The sequence below is a fragment of the Pollicipes pollicipes genome, unplaced genomic scaffold (genome assembly GCF_011947565.3).
Source record: "Pollicipes pollicipes isolate AB1234 unplaced genomic scaffold, Ppol_2.1 Scaffold_6686;HRSCAF=7923_pilon_pilon_pilon, whole genome shotgun sequence".
NCBI lineage: Eukaryota > Metazoa > Arthropoda > Thecostraca > Pollicipedomorpha > Pollicipedidae > Pollicipes > Pollicipes pollicipes.
This window is the reverse complement of record NW_023596921.1, coordinates 41,289,371-41,303,460: the sequence shown is the minus strand read 5'-3', so window position 1 is coordinate 41,303,460 and position 14,090 is coordinate 41,289,371. Positions and strand designations below refer to the sequence as shown.

Below are 14,090 nucleotides of genomic sequence, written 5' to 3'. Positions count from 1 at the left end.
AGGTCGCCGCGGAGCACCCACCCAACCCAAGCGGTCGGCCCACGCCTACCACACCCACCTGGCTGAGCTACGGATCTTGCTCGCGCCACCGACGGGCGCCGCCGGCACGTGCGTCTCCTCGGCGTCCTCCTCCAGCGCCGAGAGCGGCTCGTTGAGCGAGCCCAGCGAGTTGTTGGTGCGCCGGCCGACGAAGCGTCGCTCGCCGGCCGCCGCATTCGAGTCGTCCGCAACGGACCGCGGGCCTCGTCCGACGCCCGGCGCGCCTTCGTCGGCCGGCCGGCCTTGCTCGGCGGCGGCGCGTCGGAGTCGGAGTCGGAGAAGGCGGCCGGCGGCGGCGCCGGCCGGCCGGCCAGCTTGTTCTCCTTAGCGCTCTCGCTCTCCGACAGGCTGTCGCTGATGTACTTGCGCGACGCCTTGGTGGGCACGGGCGGCCGCGGCGGCGGCGCCACGACCGGCGGCGGCGGGCGCGGCTCCTTGCGGCGCGCGCGGCGCCGCTCCGCCGCCGGCTTGCGGACGGCCGGCGAGCCGCGGCCGACGCCGCCGCCGGCGGCGGCGCCGGGCGGCTGGAGTCGCGGGCACGGCTCCGCCGCTCGCCCGAGCTGCCCACCTCACGCGCCTCGATCATGGCGATCGCGCGCCGGATGAAGCTGAAACGGGAGCGCGTGGACGTCAGTCGAGGTGGCACGATTCCAGCCGTGGTCCCGCGCAGCCAAATAGCACCGCGACATCTCACCGATGATAAAGCAAATCTTCTCAAATGCCTTTGGACACTACTTACTGGTAAAAGATGTCATTTATCAAATAAAGACAAAAGGTGTCACTCATTCATCAAATACAGGCAAATGTGAGCAAAAACTGTTCCACGTTTGACATCGAAAACTACCAATAGAAAGGAAACGATGGACAAAATATATAGGAAGTAACAACCTCCTGACGCAACACCTCGCAGCCACCTGTCAATACTTACGCTTCCTCCTTCTCCCGCTCGATCATCTCGCGCTCCTCGCGCTCCTTGTCCACCCGGGCCCGCTCGGCCTCGCGCTCCTCCTCCGAGTCCACCTCCACCATCTCCTCCTTGGGCCGCTTCTTGGGCTTGGTGGCGTCGGCCGGCTCGGCTCGCTGCCGCTTGCTGGCGCCGAGGGGCGACGGCACCACCGGCGCCTCCTCCGGCGGCGCCATCTCCTGCCGTGGCGACACTGACGCCTTCCTCGCCGAGGACCGATCCTGCTTCGCCGACTTGTCCGGTCGCGCAGTCTTCTCCTGCTTCCCGACCTTCTCAGGCCTTGGCGAGGCCGGCGGCGGCTTCCTGGCGGCGTTTTCCCGCTTCGGCGACGCCGACGGCGCCCGCCTGCTGTCCGGCTTTGGAGAGGACGAGCTGTTCTTCTTGGTCGACGCCTTCTCTGTTCTGGGCGACGCCGGCGGAGGCTTTTTGGCATCTGGCCTCTCCTGTTTGGCAGACGTGACCGATGATTTCGTTGAGTCCTTGTGGGCAGCCGTGGCCGCCGACTTTTTCGTCTCTACCTTTTCGAGTTTTGGAGAGTCGGCCACCGGTGCCTTTTTCGCCTCTGCCTTCTCTTGCTTGGAAGCCGAAACGGACTTCTTGGAGTCGCCCTTCTCCCGCTTCGCAGGCGGCGCAGGCGCCTTCTTAGCCTCCGCCTTCTCGCGTTTGGCGGCCGCGGGCGACGACTTCTTGTCGTCCTGTTTGTCGTGGCCAGGCGACACAGGCGGCGGTGGCCGGGGAGGCTCCTTGGTCTTCCGGCCGCCCTTGACGGTCTTGGACGGGGCGGCGGCGGCGGAGGCGGCGGCGAAGGCGGCGGCGGGGGCGGAGCGACGGCGGGCGAGGCCGGCGAGGGCGGCGGCCGGCCCGGGACGACTGGCGGCGCGGCCCCATCTCCAGCTGACGCTTCTTCTGCAACAGCCAGTCCACGGCAGGCGTGAGACGTGGAAGACGGCAGGCCATTCCGACATATCGCAGTCTATGACACTCACTAATGTTAAAACATCAAACACCCCGCAGAAGATGCTCGGACAAGTTCAAAACAGCTAATTCGTTACCGGAGAGACAGCAGCAAAATGCTACCAGAGGTTCATTAGAATGGACACCACAGCCCTCCTGAAAATCGTCGCAGCTCAGAAAATCAATCAACAGCCCCCACTTCCTCGTCTTCCACTGCTCCTCTCTTGTCTCTCACCCCCCCCCCCCCCCCCCCGCCCGCCACGTGACCCGCAGTCAGTCGGGCAGCCATTCTCACCTGCAGCTTCTGTTTTTGCGCGAAGAGGCGCGGTATCTCGGGCAGGAAGTCCTCCTTCAGCGTGTGGTAGAGCTCGAGCTCGAGCGGCGAGCGCGAGCGGCTGTACGAGTCGGCCAGCTGGCGCCAGTCGTCGGCCGTGAAGCAGACGCACCGCCAGCCGGGCTGGCGCGCGCGGCCCTTGTCCTCAGCGCTCTGCCGGCGGCGCGACAGCAGCACGGTCACAGGTGCGAAGAGAACACCGGGCAAGCCGCCGGCTGCGTTACGACCCGGACAGCGTGAGACAGGCAGGCCGCGGGGAGCAGCATCACGGCTGGACAGGGACGAGGGGCGGCGCCGCCGCCGGGCCTCGTGGAGCAGCATCACGGCTGGACAGGGACGAGGAGCGACGCCGCCGCCGGGCCTCGTGGAGCAGCATCACGGCTGGACAGGGACGAGGAGCGGCGCCGCCGCCGGGCCGCGGGGAGCACATCACGGCTGGACGGGGAACGGCGCTGACGCCGGGCCGCGTGGAGCACCACTTATGCTGGGACGCCAGGACAGACGCGTGGAACGATCAGAGCAGTACCCCAGCAAACAGTGCAAGGGACAAGCCAGAATTCACATATGATATTGCGTAGCGCTTGCATGCCACAAATGCGTGCGGCGCCACGATTAGTGGCCAGAGGGCTTACCAAGCGAGAAACGAACACTAGAGTGGCAAAACAGCTTCTATTCCACGGCTTCTCGCGTCAATGTCTTCACGCTCTAAGGCGGAACATTATGCAAAATGGCGACGTTTCCGATCAGGCAATTTGCAGTTTGGTCTTAGGTCACAATAATTCAGCACGTAGCTTAAAATTAACAAATACGGCACCAATTATGCAACACAACTTTTGCAGCACCGTCCTCGAACGACACGCGCGGTTAGCGAGCTTCGTATTGCCGAAACAAACGCGGACTCCAAACGCAAGCAGTGCAGTAATCAAGATAAGACACGTGGGAAAACCTTGCACCACGGCACTGCTGCAGCAACGAGACGAAACAATCTAATAAACCCCTCTTTGTTCCAAGATAGCAAGCGTGCCCGGTGCAATCAAGTCGTACTTAGCCAAGCAGGGTGATTAGTGTAGTACGGCACGAGCCGTCGCCAGGTGACGGGACGTGGCGTCGCCCCAGGCGCACGATACCCGCCAGCAGTCAACACTAGTACATCCGGGCGATCCCACACAAGTGCAAGGGAAGCCCCATCACGCAACAGCTTTAACGCGCCTAACGCTGGTGTCAGCGACCGAGCACACTGGGGCTCCGTAAGTCACTGCCGAACGCAGTGCCTAAAATTTCCATCTATGATGTCACAGGCAAGCGCACCAGAACGGCCCTACGCTTCTGCGTCATCACGCGTTTGTGACGTAGCTGACTATGGCGTCACAGGTACAGCCACAGGTCAATACTTTTCCATGAAGAGCTGAGACCTGGTAGACGACCTGAAGCCCTAATCACCCGCTCATACTGCGGACTGCAGCGGAGCGATTCCCAGGCGGCGCGGGGAAGCGGCCGTACGAACCTCTTTGTAGAGGCGAGTTCCATAAAAATACCAGTAGGTGGCACCGTTGTCGTCGTGGCCCAGCGGCTCTACCCTCAGGCTGTCGGCTCGAGATTCTGTAGCATCACACGGAGTGGACAAACGCCGTTAGAGTATTCATCGCGTGGACAACCGCCCAACATGGCAGCAGGCATCCAAATCACAACCAAACATAACTATCAACACGCATTACCTTCGGTCACAACCCCACACCGCGTTCCGCAGTGCGGCGTCGTCTCTACCGACCCATACATCCCCCGTCCACCAGACGGCCGTGCCCCGCCGCCAGACACGTCCCCAGCCACCAGGCGGCTGCGTCCCCGCCGCCAGACACGTCCCCAGCCACCAGACGGCCGTGCCCCGCCGCCAGACACGTCTCCAGCCACCAGACGGCTGCGCCCCCGCCGCCAGACACACCCCCAGCCACTAGACGGCCGTGTCCCAACCGCCAGACACATCCCCCGGCCACCAGACGGCCGTATCCCAGGGCCGCCAGACACATCCCCCAGCCCCATCAGCCGTATCCCGGGGCCGCCAGACATCCCCCGGCCATCAGACTGCCGTATCCCGGGGCCGCCAGACATCCCCCGGCCATCAGACTGCCGTATCACGGCCGTCAGACCATCCCCCGGCCATCAGACAGCGTATCCCGGGGCGCCAGACATCCCCCGGCCACCAGACTGCCGTATCACGGGCCGCCAGACACATCCCCTGGCCACCAGACAGCCGTATCACGGGGCCGCCAACATCCCCCGGCCACCAGACAGCCGTATCCCGGGGCCGCCAGACATCCCCCGGCCACCAGACTGCCGTATCACGGGCCGCCAGACACATCCCTGGCCACCAGACGACCGTGCCCCGGTCGTCAGGTCACCTCAGCAGGTCGATGACGTCCTCGGCCTCCAGGCGCAGGTCGCACAGCAGCTGGAGTACGGTGACGCGCGCGCGCAGCGGCAGGCCGTAGAAGTCACCGGTGGCGCCCAGCGGGTTGTGCACGCTCGGGTCCTCCTGCGGGGCGGCCCCGGTCACCGCTCCGCCAGTGGCACGACAGTCAAGCCGAACGGCGACACCCACCAACGCAAGACCAAGTGCAAACGGAACGAAAGCGTGCGTGGATGAATGCCGGAATACGATTTCTAAACTTTGCTTGGTCATCACGAGTGCATTGGCTGGTTCGCGCCGAAGAAACACAGACGTGCAACACTTCACAATGCACGCCGCGGGGACTGCATTTTCGGTGTCCTTGCGGGGACAGCATTAATCCAGTGACTGCTGTCAGGGTGCCCCCCGTAGCAGGCATGACTATAGCGGGATCTATCACGGCTTCTCGGACCCAGCGGTTGGATGCCTGCTCTAGTGACCCGAAGCCACGACGTGCCCTCGAGCTGCGTCGCCCGATCCAAGGGACCACTTGAAGGTGGCATCCCACCTTCCTTGTACGTATCACTTATTGTTACATCAGACGCGTACGATTTTATCACCAATAACTGTTCTCGAAATCCTCTGAATAGCTTAGAATTTCCATTTGAAGCAGTCGACCCTGCGGGCGAAATCCATTTGACTCCCTGCCCACCACTACGAAAGCAAACACATTTAATTTGCCTTTCTCTTTTCCACATGTGTGTTCTGTAACGTTTGCAACACACATAATGTGTCAAAATGTTTGTGTATAAAATGCTACGAAAGCTCGAAACATCCAGCTTAGACGAAACGATTCGCGCAGCATGAAGTTATCATCCCACGAATCCAATGAAACGCTATACTACGGCTTGGATTTACCCGTATTTGGGGACACTCCCTTTGAAGGCAGACCACGTCCACGACGGTGCGAACCAAACGGCTGAAAATCTGCTCTGGTCGGGAGCTGGTCGGAGACAAGTACACATGTAGTCTGGCTCAAAGCAAAGATCTCCTCCCTACATTCGCAAGCGCATTAAACAACCGTGCCTGCGTGTCTGTTTGAAAGCCTAAAATCCCAATTACTAATGATAGCCTAAGTAGAGCCCAAAACCGCAACCAGGGAACTTCATCAAAAGGCTCAATTATGGCGCAAATATCGGCTTCAAGCAATCAAGGCAAAGGACACCGACGCAACCTCTAAATACGCCTTTTGCAATGCAATACCACGCGACTGACATACCAAGCACTTGAACCTGAGGAGCCGCCTCAGAAAATGTTGCCAGTTGTGCGCCGACACATCGTACTCGGGCAGACAGCCCTGCAGCAGCCTGACCAACAGCTGCTGCAGTAGGGGCGAGTCGTCTCTGTCCGCCAACAGACCCTGCTCCAAGTCCTGCAACACCGCCCGACGTATGGCGCAGTGAGAAGACGGCAGCTCGCACGCCTCGCCGCCGTATCCGACAGCCCGCACGTGGACAGGTCAGGTGCCGGACGGACACTGCATGTGTGTGTGTGATTGAGGCTTTACGACGCACTCAGCTGCTGAGGCTATATGGCGTCGCCTGCCTCTCACCCTGACAGGAAGGGCGGGGACCGCGGGGAATCGAACCCCGTACCTCCGGTTTCCCAGACGCGCAGTGGTTAACGCATACGTGCTAACCACTACACTACCGGCACCCCGACATTGCATGTGCACGTGCTATCCGGTGTTCGGTGGCGACGGTGTGATTATGGCGACCAAGCCTACGTTCACGCCGCAGTATGACTGTGGCACATATTCCAAAATGCCGCATATACATGTACACACGTGTAAGGGCCTCTGTGGAGTACACATGTATGTTACTCTACGACAAAGCACAGCACACCATCAATACCAGGTTATTTCAACATCATTTCCGAATGCCCTAAAAAGGCAATGTCCACTTGATGCGATAAATTGCATCAATAGGCGCGTGTATCCGATTACTTGCCGACTTACCTCGATATCAAAATCAAGAAGGTTGAAAGCTGCCCGAAACAACGAACAAAAATGGGCAATACTTGGAATCTCCCACCACGTTTGGAGATCTGAAAGACCGGACAACTCGGCATCAGATACAACACAAGCGAGACCGCCCACGGCAACACACTGGCAAGTGATAAAGACGGTACGACCAACACAAACCCAGCGGTCGTCCACAGTATTGCTCCACTTTTGTGGACCGCAGCACGTGCCGACGCATGGCGCGTCGCGCGGCGCCGGCTGTAGGGGACGGACTGAGGGCACACCACTTAGGGCCCCACTGCGGCCGCGTTCAGCCGACGCGACACGGCTGAGGTGTTCGGTGGAAGAGCGGACCCGCACATCCGCCGTCCTGACCCGACAGCTGGCCCCACAGGCGCACTCAGCGCAGCATGGCGCGGACCCGGCAGCCAGTTTGGACTGGTCGTTACGGCGCAAAACGTTAAAAGGTTGAAAGGTTGCTTTAATCACGAGCCGAGGGTGACGCCGACGGCGTGCTCCATGTTTTCTTTCCTGGACGCGCCTCTGCCTGTCGCACACAGCTGCGCGATGTATCACGTGTCGAAGCCAATATTCAGAATATGGGGATGGCAGACCTGAAGAGTGGGCAAGCCAGAGCTACCGCGCATGGCCGAGCATTTCGCACTTCCAACCGCGACTGAATCGGCCTCCAATTTAAACCGGGGAGCAAACTCAACGAACCAGTGCGAAAGCCCGCAAAGTCCAATGATGTAGTTGGGTCGGCGACAACGTTAACTGGCCGCACTCGGATATGGCACGCGTCCGCCGACTGACGACAACCTGACGACCCTTGATCGCACAGGCTCGGTGTGCTCGCGCTTCTCAGCTGGCAGAAGTGTCCTCCAAACCGACACTACATCCAATCTGTCCGCTGGCCCGACAGCTACCGCACTGCCTCGGTAGCGCCGACCGCTGGCGTCCGCCCCGACAGCTGTGAATGGGGAGCGACGACTGATGCCTGGTTTCAGTAGACTTCCTCTGAAACGGCCCTAATTCGGGAAAATGACCACAGCTGAGAGGTCTCGCCCGTCATGGGATGGGAATTCAGGCCTGATTTCAGCGGACTTTCTGTGAAACGGCCCTAATTCGGAAGATGACCACAACTGAGAGGTCTCGCCCGTCATGGAATGGACGTCATGCTAATCGGCAACATGGCGCGTCACCCTGTTTGAACGCAAGTCTTCTTTTAAAAGGGAACGCGATGCATGTGGTCACATCCCATTTGTGCCTCCATACTGAATCCTGTACCCGGCGACGTGTCCTGTTAATCTCCTCATCAACCTCCAACTCGCCCATCCGTCATCAACCCGCCACCAACTCGCCCATCCTTCACTCGTTTCACTAGACTAATCCGCTAGACTTTTTTTTCTGTAACGATCCCGTATGAACGGAGAGGTATGAGCCGCCGGCGGTATCCGGCCGAGAGGGAAAGGAGGACATACCTGAAATGGGAAATATCTATGATCCAGGAGTAATCCAAGCACAATCCCGACAATATGTGCTAGAACAACGTGCAAAAACCGTCTCGAGGTTGATTCAAAGGCTTTGTTCGCTTTTAACTATGAGAATGCCACACAGGTTCCCATTTCAAAATGTCCCATTGACCATCGACCCCAAGAAACAATATAAATACAGCAATGATGCCATCGGAATGGCAATACCACGGAAAACGTCATGAGAAAACCCACTGAATTCGATGGCTACCAGCCCATAAACAACTCCATGTTCATGAGCACAAATTCCCCAGATGCCAGGCTGGGATTATTTACTGTGACTCCACGGGTCATCATAGGCTGACTGATGTCAAACTGAGCAGTCAGCACAACACCAGTACAAAACAGCAGAACACAACAGCGCAGACAGACTTCATGCTGCTGCAAGGGTAAGATGATGGAGGAAATACACAAAATGGTATCTGCAGAGGACTTACAATGTTCATCATTGTACTGCAGGAAGGAAAACAAGGAGAGAGGAGGGCAACAAGAGGCTTGCTGCAGGTGCGTCACTGCGCGGGATCCAGGAACACGGTTTCGAGGAAGGCTGACCTGAAATGAAAGGTTAACCATCAGCAATTAAACACCGCCCTCCACCAGTGTCGGCCAGAACACTACAACGCCCGCTGATTGAACTGTGGGGCCGGCATACACCCCTGCTTACCACACTGACACATCTGTTTACCATGACACATGAGAATGCCCCCCACAGACCCATGTACTGTTTTTGGAATCAACTTGTGACCAGGGCCGGTTGTGTGGCAAGTTTTCAGCAGTTGCGCAAAATTTGAGCTAGGATGACATAACATTTTCTCCCATTCCCAAAACCTTATTCTTTACATTCCAGAACAAACTTCTACACATTCACCACTTGCACGAACTGCTATTAGTCAGGCAAATTGCAGTCGTCAACAACCCCAGTGATACATTGGCCCGAGGCCCAAAATGTCACGGGTGCTGCGTGGCCACACGGCTTAAAACCGGCACGACAGTCGACACGGCTAAAAACCCTGAATTTACACCGCGGCAACCGCACTCAGAACACAGCATGAACCACCTCACATCGCTGGCTGGTCTGCGCGAGTAAAATCCCACCCCAATTGGAATAAAAAAAACTCAGCAATTTGATGGCTTTATTGACTGTGTTTTAATGTCATTCACAGAGAGCAGTGATGTTGATACACAGGCTACGGCATCGGCGGCAGATGGAAACAAGCCGCGACACGCGCGGCCCGCAAAGCATTTGTGAAACATAAGGAGACATGGTGCTTGGGATGGCAAACTGGCGCTGTCCCACCTAATGCTGGTAGGCCTACCACGCTAGAAGATGCTCCCTCTTTTCCCAAGCAGCGATACCACAGTATGAAAAGTGAAAGGGTTGTGTCCAAATCGTTAAGCCGACCTCAGATTTTTCAAAGGTCCATAACTTTGCAGCCTCACACCATAAAGGTCAGCATTTTGACTACAAAACTGCAACATCTTCAAAAATTGGCGTAACTTCTTATCTTCCATGCAGCACTGCATGCCCAATGTGCCCATTGCCCAAAAGTTTCACATGGACTGCTGTTCAAAGATGCACGTTTCAAGACAAACCACCCATTGCTACCTCCAGCAAGACCCCTGAGCATCAGAAATAATTAAAAAAAAACAATACATTGCTGCTTGAATGCTACTGACAATGATTTGCATCATTGCAACTTCAAACAGGCCAAATGTGTGTACAAGGGTTTTGACATACCAATTAATTACCCAAACTATCCCAAGGTTATAAGTATTGCATGAAAGGTACTTGCTTATTTCATCACTGATGTTAAGGACATCATGGACCTCTACCTTTGTTATGCATTTTGTTGTGTCCCACAATGCCTTGCTGGTTAATTATGTTCATACTGTAGACCACAGATCCTCTAAGGCCTTACTGGTATACTCTGTTCACACTGAGCACTGCAATGCTTTGCTTGGTGGTGATTCTAGTACATTCATCTAATACTACCTTTGCACCTATACATTCACCTATACTAATCTGGTGGCAAAATGGAGCACATGTCTCAATAACATTGATAAAAATGGGATGTCATGAACACAAATGTAAATGTAGAGAACACTTGATGCAACAGTGAAACAGTTTAACACACATCAGACTAACATCTAAGTTATAATGTCTTTAAATGAAACAAACAGTCCTGATATCTGAGATATCTAATCCAACCAGGTAGCTAACAGCCTCAGATGGATCTGTTTAGCACATCATAACTTTCTACAGAGAGGTGTTCATTTGTGTTCATTCTTTGCATGACATGGTTACACATATCTTTAATCATGCTTCACAAAATCATGGTTACCTGTGTTAGTATTCAATCATGTTGCATGCAGCTTCACAAACACCTTGTAAAACAACACACTGGGACTCAGTAACATTCCTCCACATTGTAAACAAATGGGCAGCCTGTAGAGGATCTGAAAGGACACAGAAATGAGAGCAGATGTTGGGGGGACCATGAGCAGCGCCAACAATAAGGTCCCGTTCACTGGACATGGGTGATGAGGGTGCTTCACACCAATAATGAATCTGTTTGTTGGATTTCTCCTCACTTCTATGCATGAGCCATATTCAAATGCAACACATTATTCTGAGATCCTATGTTCCACTGAAGCATCTTTAACAAACTTAAGGGACTACTTAAGCCTATGAATTCAGAGTATCAACTGTGTTATTATGGTCTTGACCAAATTGGAATTTGGTGACCATCCCCATGCCTGTAGGTGTTCTAGTAACCTATCTTAGTCATTTACAAAGCTATACATCAAAGGAAATCCTCTGGAACCACAACTATTTTACCTGGTCAACACCACAGCCACCAGAAGGTTGCTTAGCATCCCCTGATGCCCCTGGACAGAGGAGCCCTTCATACACCAGAAATTCCAGATCCTTCTGACCATGCCTACCAGCTTCATGACCACTTAAGACCACCTTAGTCACCATCTAGCTATTTTGGAGACACCAACTCCCACCTCAACTGTTCTTGTTTCTAAACCAATTCAGATTGCCTATGTGTGCATGTGCCATTGGAGCTTAACACCACACACAGCTGCTGAGGCTTTATGGCAATGCCTGCCCCTCATTCTTTGCATGACATGGTTACATATATCTTTAATCATGCTTCACAAAATCATGGTTACCTGTGTTAGTATTCAATCATGTTGCATGCAGTTTCACAAACACCTTGTAAAACAACACACTGGGGCACAGTAACATTCCTCCACATTGTAAACAAATGGGCAGCCTGTAGAGGATCTGAAAGGACACAGAAATGAGAGCAGATCCCAGTGGTGCCTGTCCCTCCCTGGCAGGGAGGGCAGGCACCACTGGGAATCAAATCCTGTACCTCTGGTTTACCAGATGTGCAGATGTTAACACAGATGCATTAGTCGCTACAATACCAGCACCCCTTAGACTGCCTATGAGAGACTTAAGAGTTCCTGAAGCATCATGAAAATGTGCTTATTATGGACTACCCTGTAATTTCAGGGTCCCTGGCCTTTCCAGATGACTACTTTAACATTCAGGATGGTCTTGCTCCTGTCTCCACAGATAACTTATAACTCCTTTTTTGGCCCGGATATTGCCTGGCCACGCTGGTGTTCACAAGCTGTCTCACGGGTCCAACAATGTCTATGGCCCTTTGTTTCTTCATGTTCCATTTATGGTGTCTTGATGCTTCCTCATGCTGGGAATTCTTGACAGCTGCAATTCAATTCCTATACAGTGTATAATAATAATATGCATATTGTGCATTCTAATCATGTGTCACCTATATCAATATTCACTACAATGCATCACTACAAATTACAATGTGATCCCATTACATGTAATCTGCCTCTGTCATCTGTGGTGAAGCTGGGTCACATGATCCAACTGAATATCTTGGGAGTGATGTTAACCTTTACAGCTGAATTTGATATATCCTACACTTAAATGAAAATAATGTAGGTGGATCAGAACAGTCTAGAGAATAAGATTTTGTTATACCCAAACTATTGTTATTGTGCAATGTTTAGTTTTTAAGGTAAATTGGTGGGATACTGTACAGTATTAAGTAATACTGCACAGTATGCGTAACTATTTTCTTGCCTGCATTCATATGCTAAATATGAATTAATCCACTGATAGATTTATATTAGCATAAAATGTAATGCCTCAAGGGCTGCAAAATATCAATTTTGCCATGATCAACTAGTTGTGAAATGTCATTGCACAGCATGCCTCATGGAGTCCTGGTGTCTTCATAACCTGATCTAGCAGGGCAAAATTACAATTATTTTTTCCTGCAGTAATCACTAACAATAACCAATCCAGCTATACATACATGCAGCTGGGCCCCACAGGCCATCATTACTTAGGTTGACTTGTCTTTAAGAGGATCTGAGGGGAAGCAGTAAAGCTCCAATTGTCTATGAGCAGAGAAAAAGGCCCTTTAGTTTTGAATCTGTCAGACTGTGAGGTTTCCCTGACCCAATTTAAAACATACTTTCACCTTCAGCACTTCCCTATACTGCAGCACAATGATCTTCAGTGCAGAATTGTATTCAGTGTATTCAGTGCAGCCCAATATAAAGGTTGACCAATGCCTGTGACATGCTGTGGTATGGTGCTTCACTTGGCAGGCTGCTGTTCTTGGAAGTCCCCAGCCATATATGATTTCAAACCACACTAATGTTTATACCATCTTCATCATTGTTTTAAAACACATATTGTAACCAGCTACTTTTTCTGTATCATGCTTGATATTTATCCATACTCTACTACAACCTTAAAATTTGTGGGCATGCAATGGCTGCATAGACTAACTTTTAAATTATACCTGTGAAGACATTTGTGATATCTGATCATAAGGCTCCAAATACACATGAGCTAATGTTTATAATTGTGTTTGATGCCCACAAATGCTGGTGAATTACATATCTAAGCAGCTCCAAAAATAGTGATCATCTGTATTCAGCTTAACATGAAACAAGATGGTGGATACATGCTGCATTTCTACCACATTTTATCAATAATCTTAAACTTTGGCCTAGTAACTGATTTAGGTCATCACATACTGATGGGTCCTTTTCCAGTATTCATGCTCTTGATTGTGAAAAAATAAAACGCAATTAAGTTTCGATGCCTGATAGGGATTTGTTTTGCTCCGGGAGGCAGTTGTTAAATTAAGCATTCTCATGGGCATGGCAATGACGCGCAAGTTCTGCGCAAACACAACACCGCGCCAATCGCATATGCTAACACAATGCAGTGACCCTTACCTTCCATGAGATTCAATGAAGGTCTAGTTTCTTCATGTTCATTTCCTGTGATCTGCTAAAAGCACGGGGAAGATAGATCAGACTTCGGACATCTACGACGGAAATAAGCGTCGCCAAGCACAACACACCACAGCGCGGCCTCCCACTGCCGACTTGACACGCATCCGGGAACTTCGGCGCCATGCATTTTCTTTATCGATTGAGACCTTTTTATGCGTGAATTTCACCTAAGGCGCATCAGTATTTGTAACAAAGGTCTACTGTAGTTTAAGAAAAAGTTGCTACAATCCAATTGTACTATGGTCTTTGGGTCAAAAGGCTGTGTTTTTATGTATGGCTATGTTGTGTGAATATCGATACAGAAACTGAAACCCCGCCCACTGCGTTGGAGCACTACCCAAAAACGTAAGCAGATTGAATACGCGCTGTTCAATATAATAACAGTATATACGGCAATTATATTTACTATGGACAACGTGTCTTTAAATATAATGCAATTTCAAAAACAAAACAACGTGTTAGGACGGATAATGATGCTTTACAAAGCACATTTGCAC

At 52.8% G+C, this 14,090-nt stretch overlaps 2 protein-coding genes and 1 long non-coding RNA gene across 3 annotated transcripts in view; all 3 read right to left on the bottom strand.

Moving 5' to 3' along the window:
* Window positions 1–1,179, bottom strand: part of LOC119108350 (bromodomain-containing protein 3-like) — a 7,624-nt gene extending 6,445 nt beyond the window's left edge. The window contains exons 1-3 of the mRNA XM_037231926.1: window positions 968–1,179; window positions 608–647; window positions 343–413 (exon numbers count right to left, since the gene is read on the bottom strand). Coding sequence (XP_037087821.1) covers window positions 343–413; window positions 608–647; window positions 968–1,179 — 323 coding nt within the window. The remainder of the gene's footprint in view (window positions 1–342; window positions 414–607; window positions 648–967) is intronic.
* Window positions 1,180–1,863: 684 nt separating this feature from the next.
* On the bottom strand, window positions 1,864–3,882 carry LOC119107312 (uncharacterized). The gene is made up of 3 exons (XR_005095230.1): window positions 3,796–3,882; window positions 2,253–2,444; window positions 1,864–1,909 (listed from the first exon to the last, which is right to left on the bottom strand). It is a non-coding gene; the product is annotated as an uncharacterized LOC119107312 (long non-coding RNA).
* An 801-nt stretch (window positions 3,883–4,683) lies between these two features.
* LOC119108349 (cat eye syndrome critical region protein 2 homolog) lies at window positions 4,684–13,650 on the bottom strand. Its single transcript, XM_037231925.1, has 4 exons — window positions 13,534–13,650; window positions 6,692–6,780; window positions 5,954–6,106; window positions 4,684–4,821 (listed from the first exon to the last, which is right to left on the bottom strand). The coding sequence occupies exons 1-4, from the start codon at window positions 13,538–13,540 to the stop codon at window positions 4,684–4,686; spliced, it is 387 nt and encodes a 128-aa protein (XP_037087820.1). The 5' UTR covers window positions 13,541–13,650.
* Window positions 13,651–14,090: the final 440 nt, after the last annotated feature.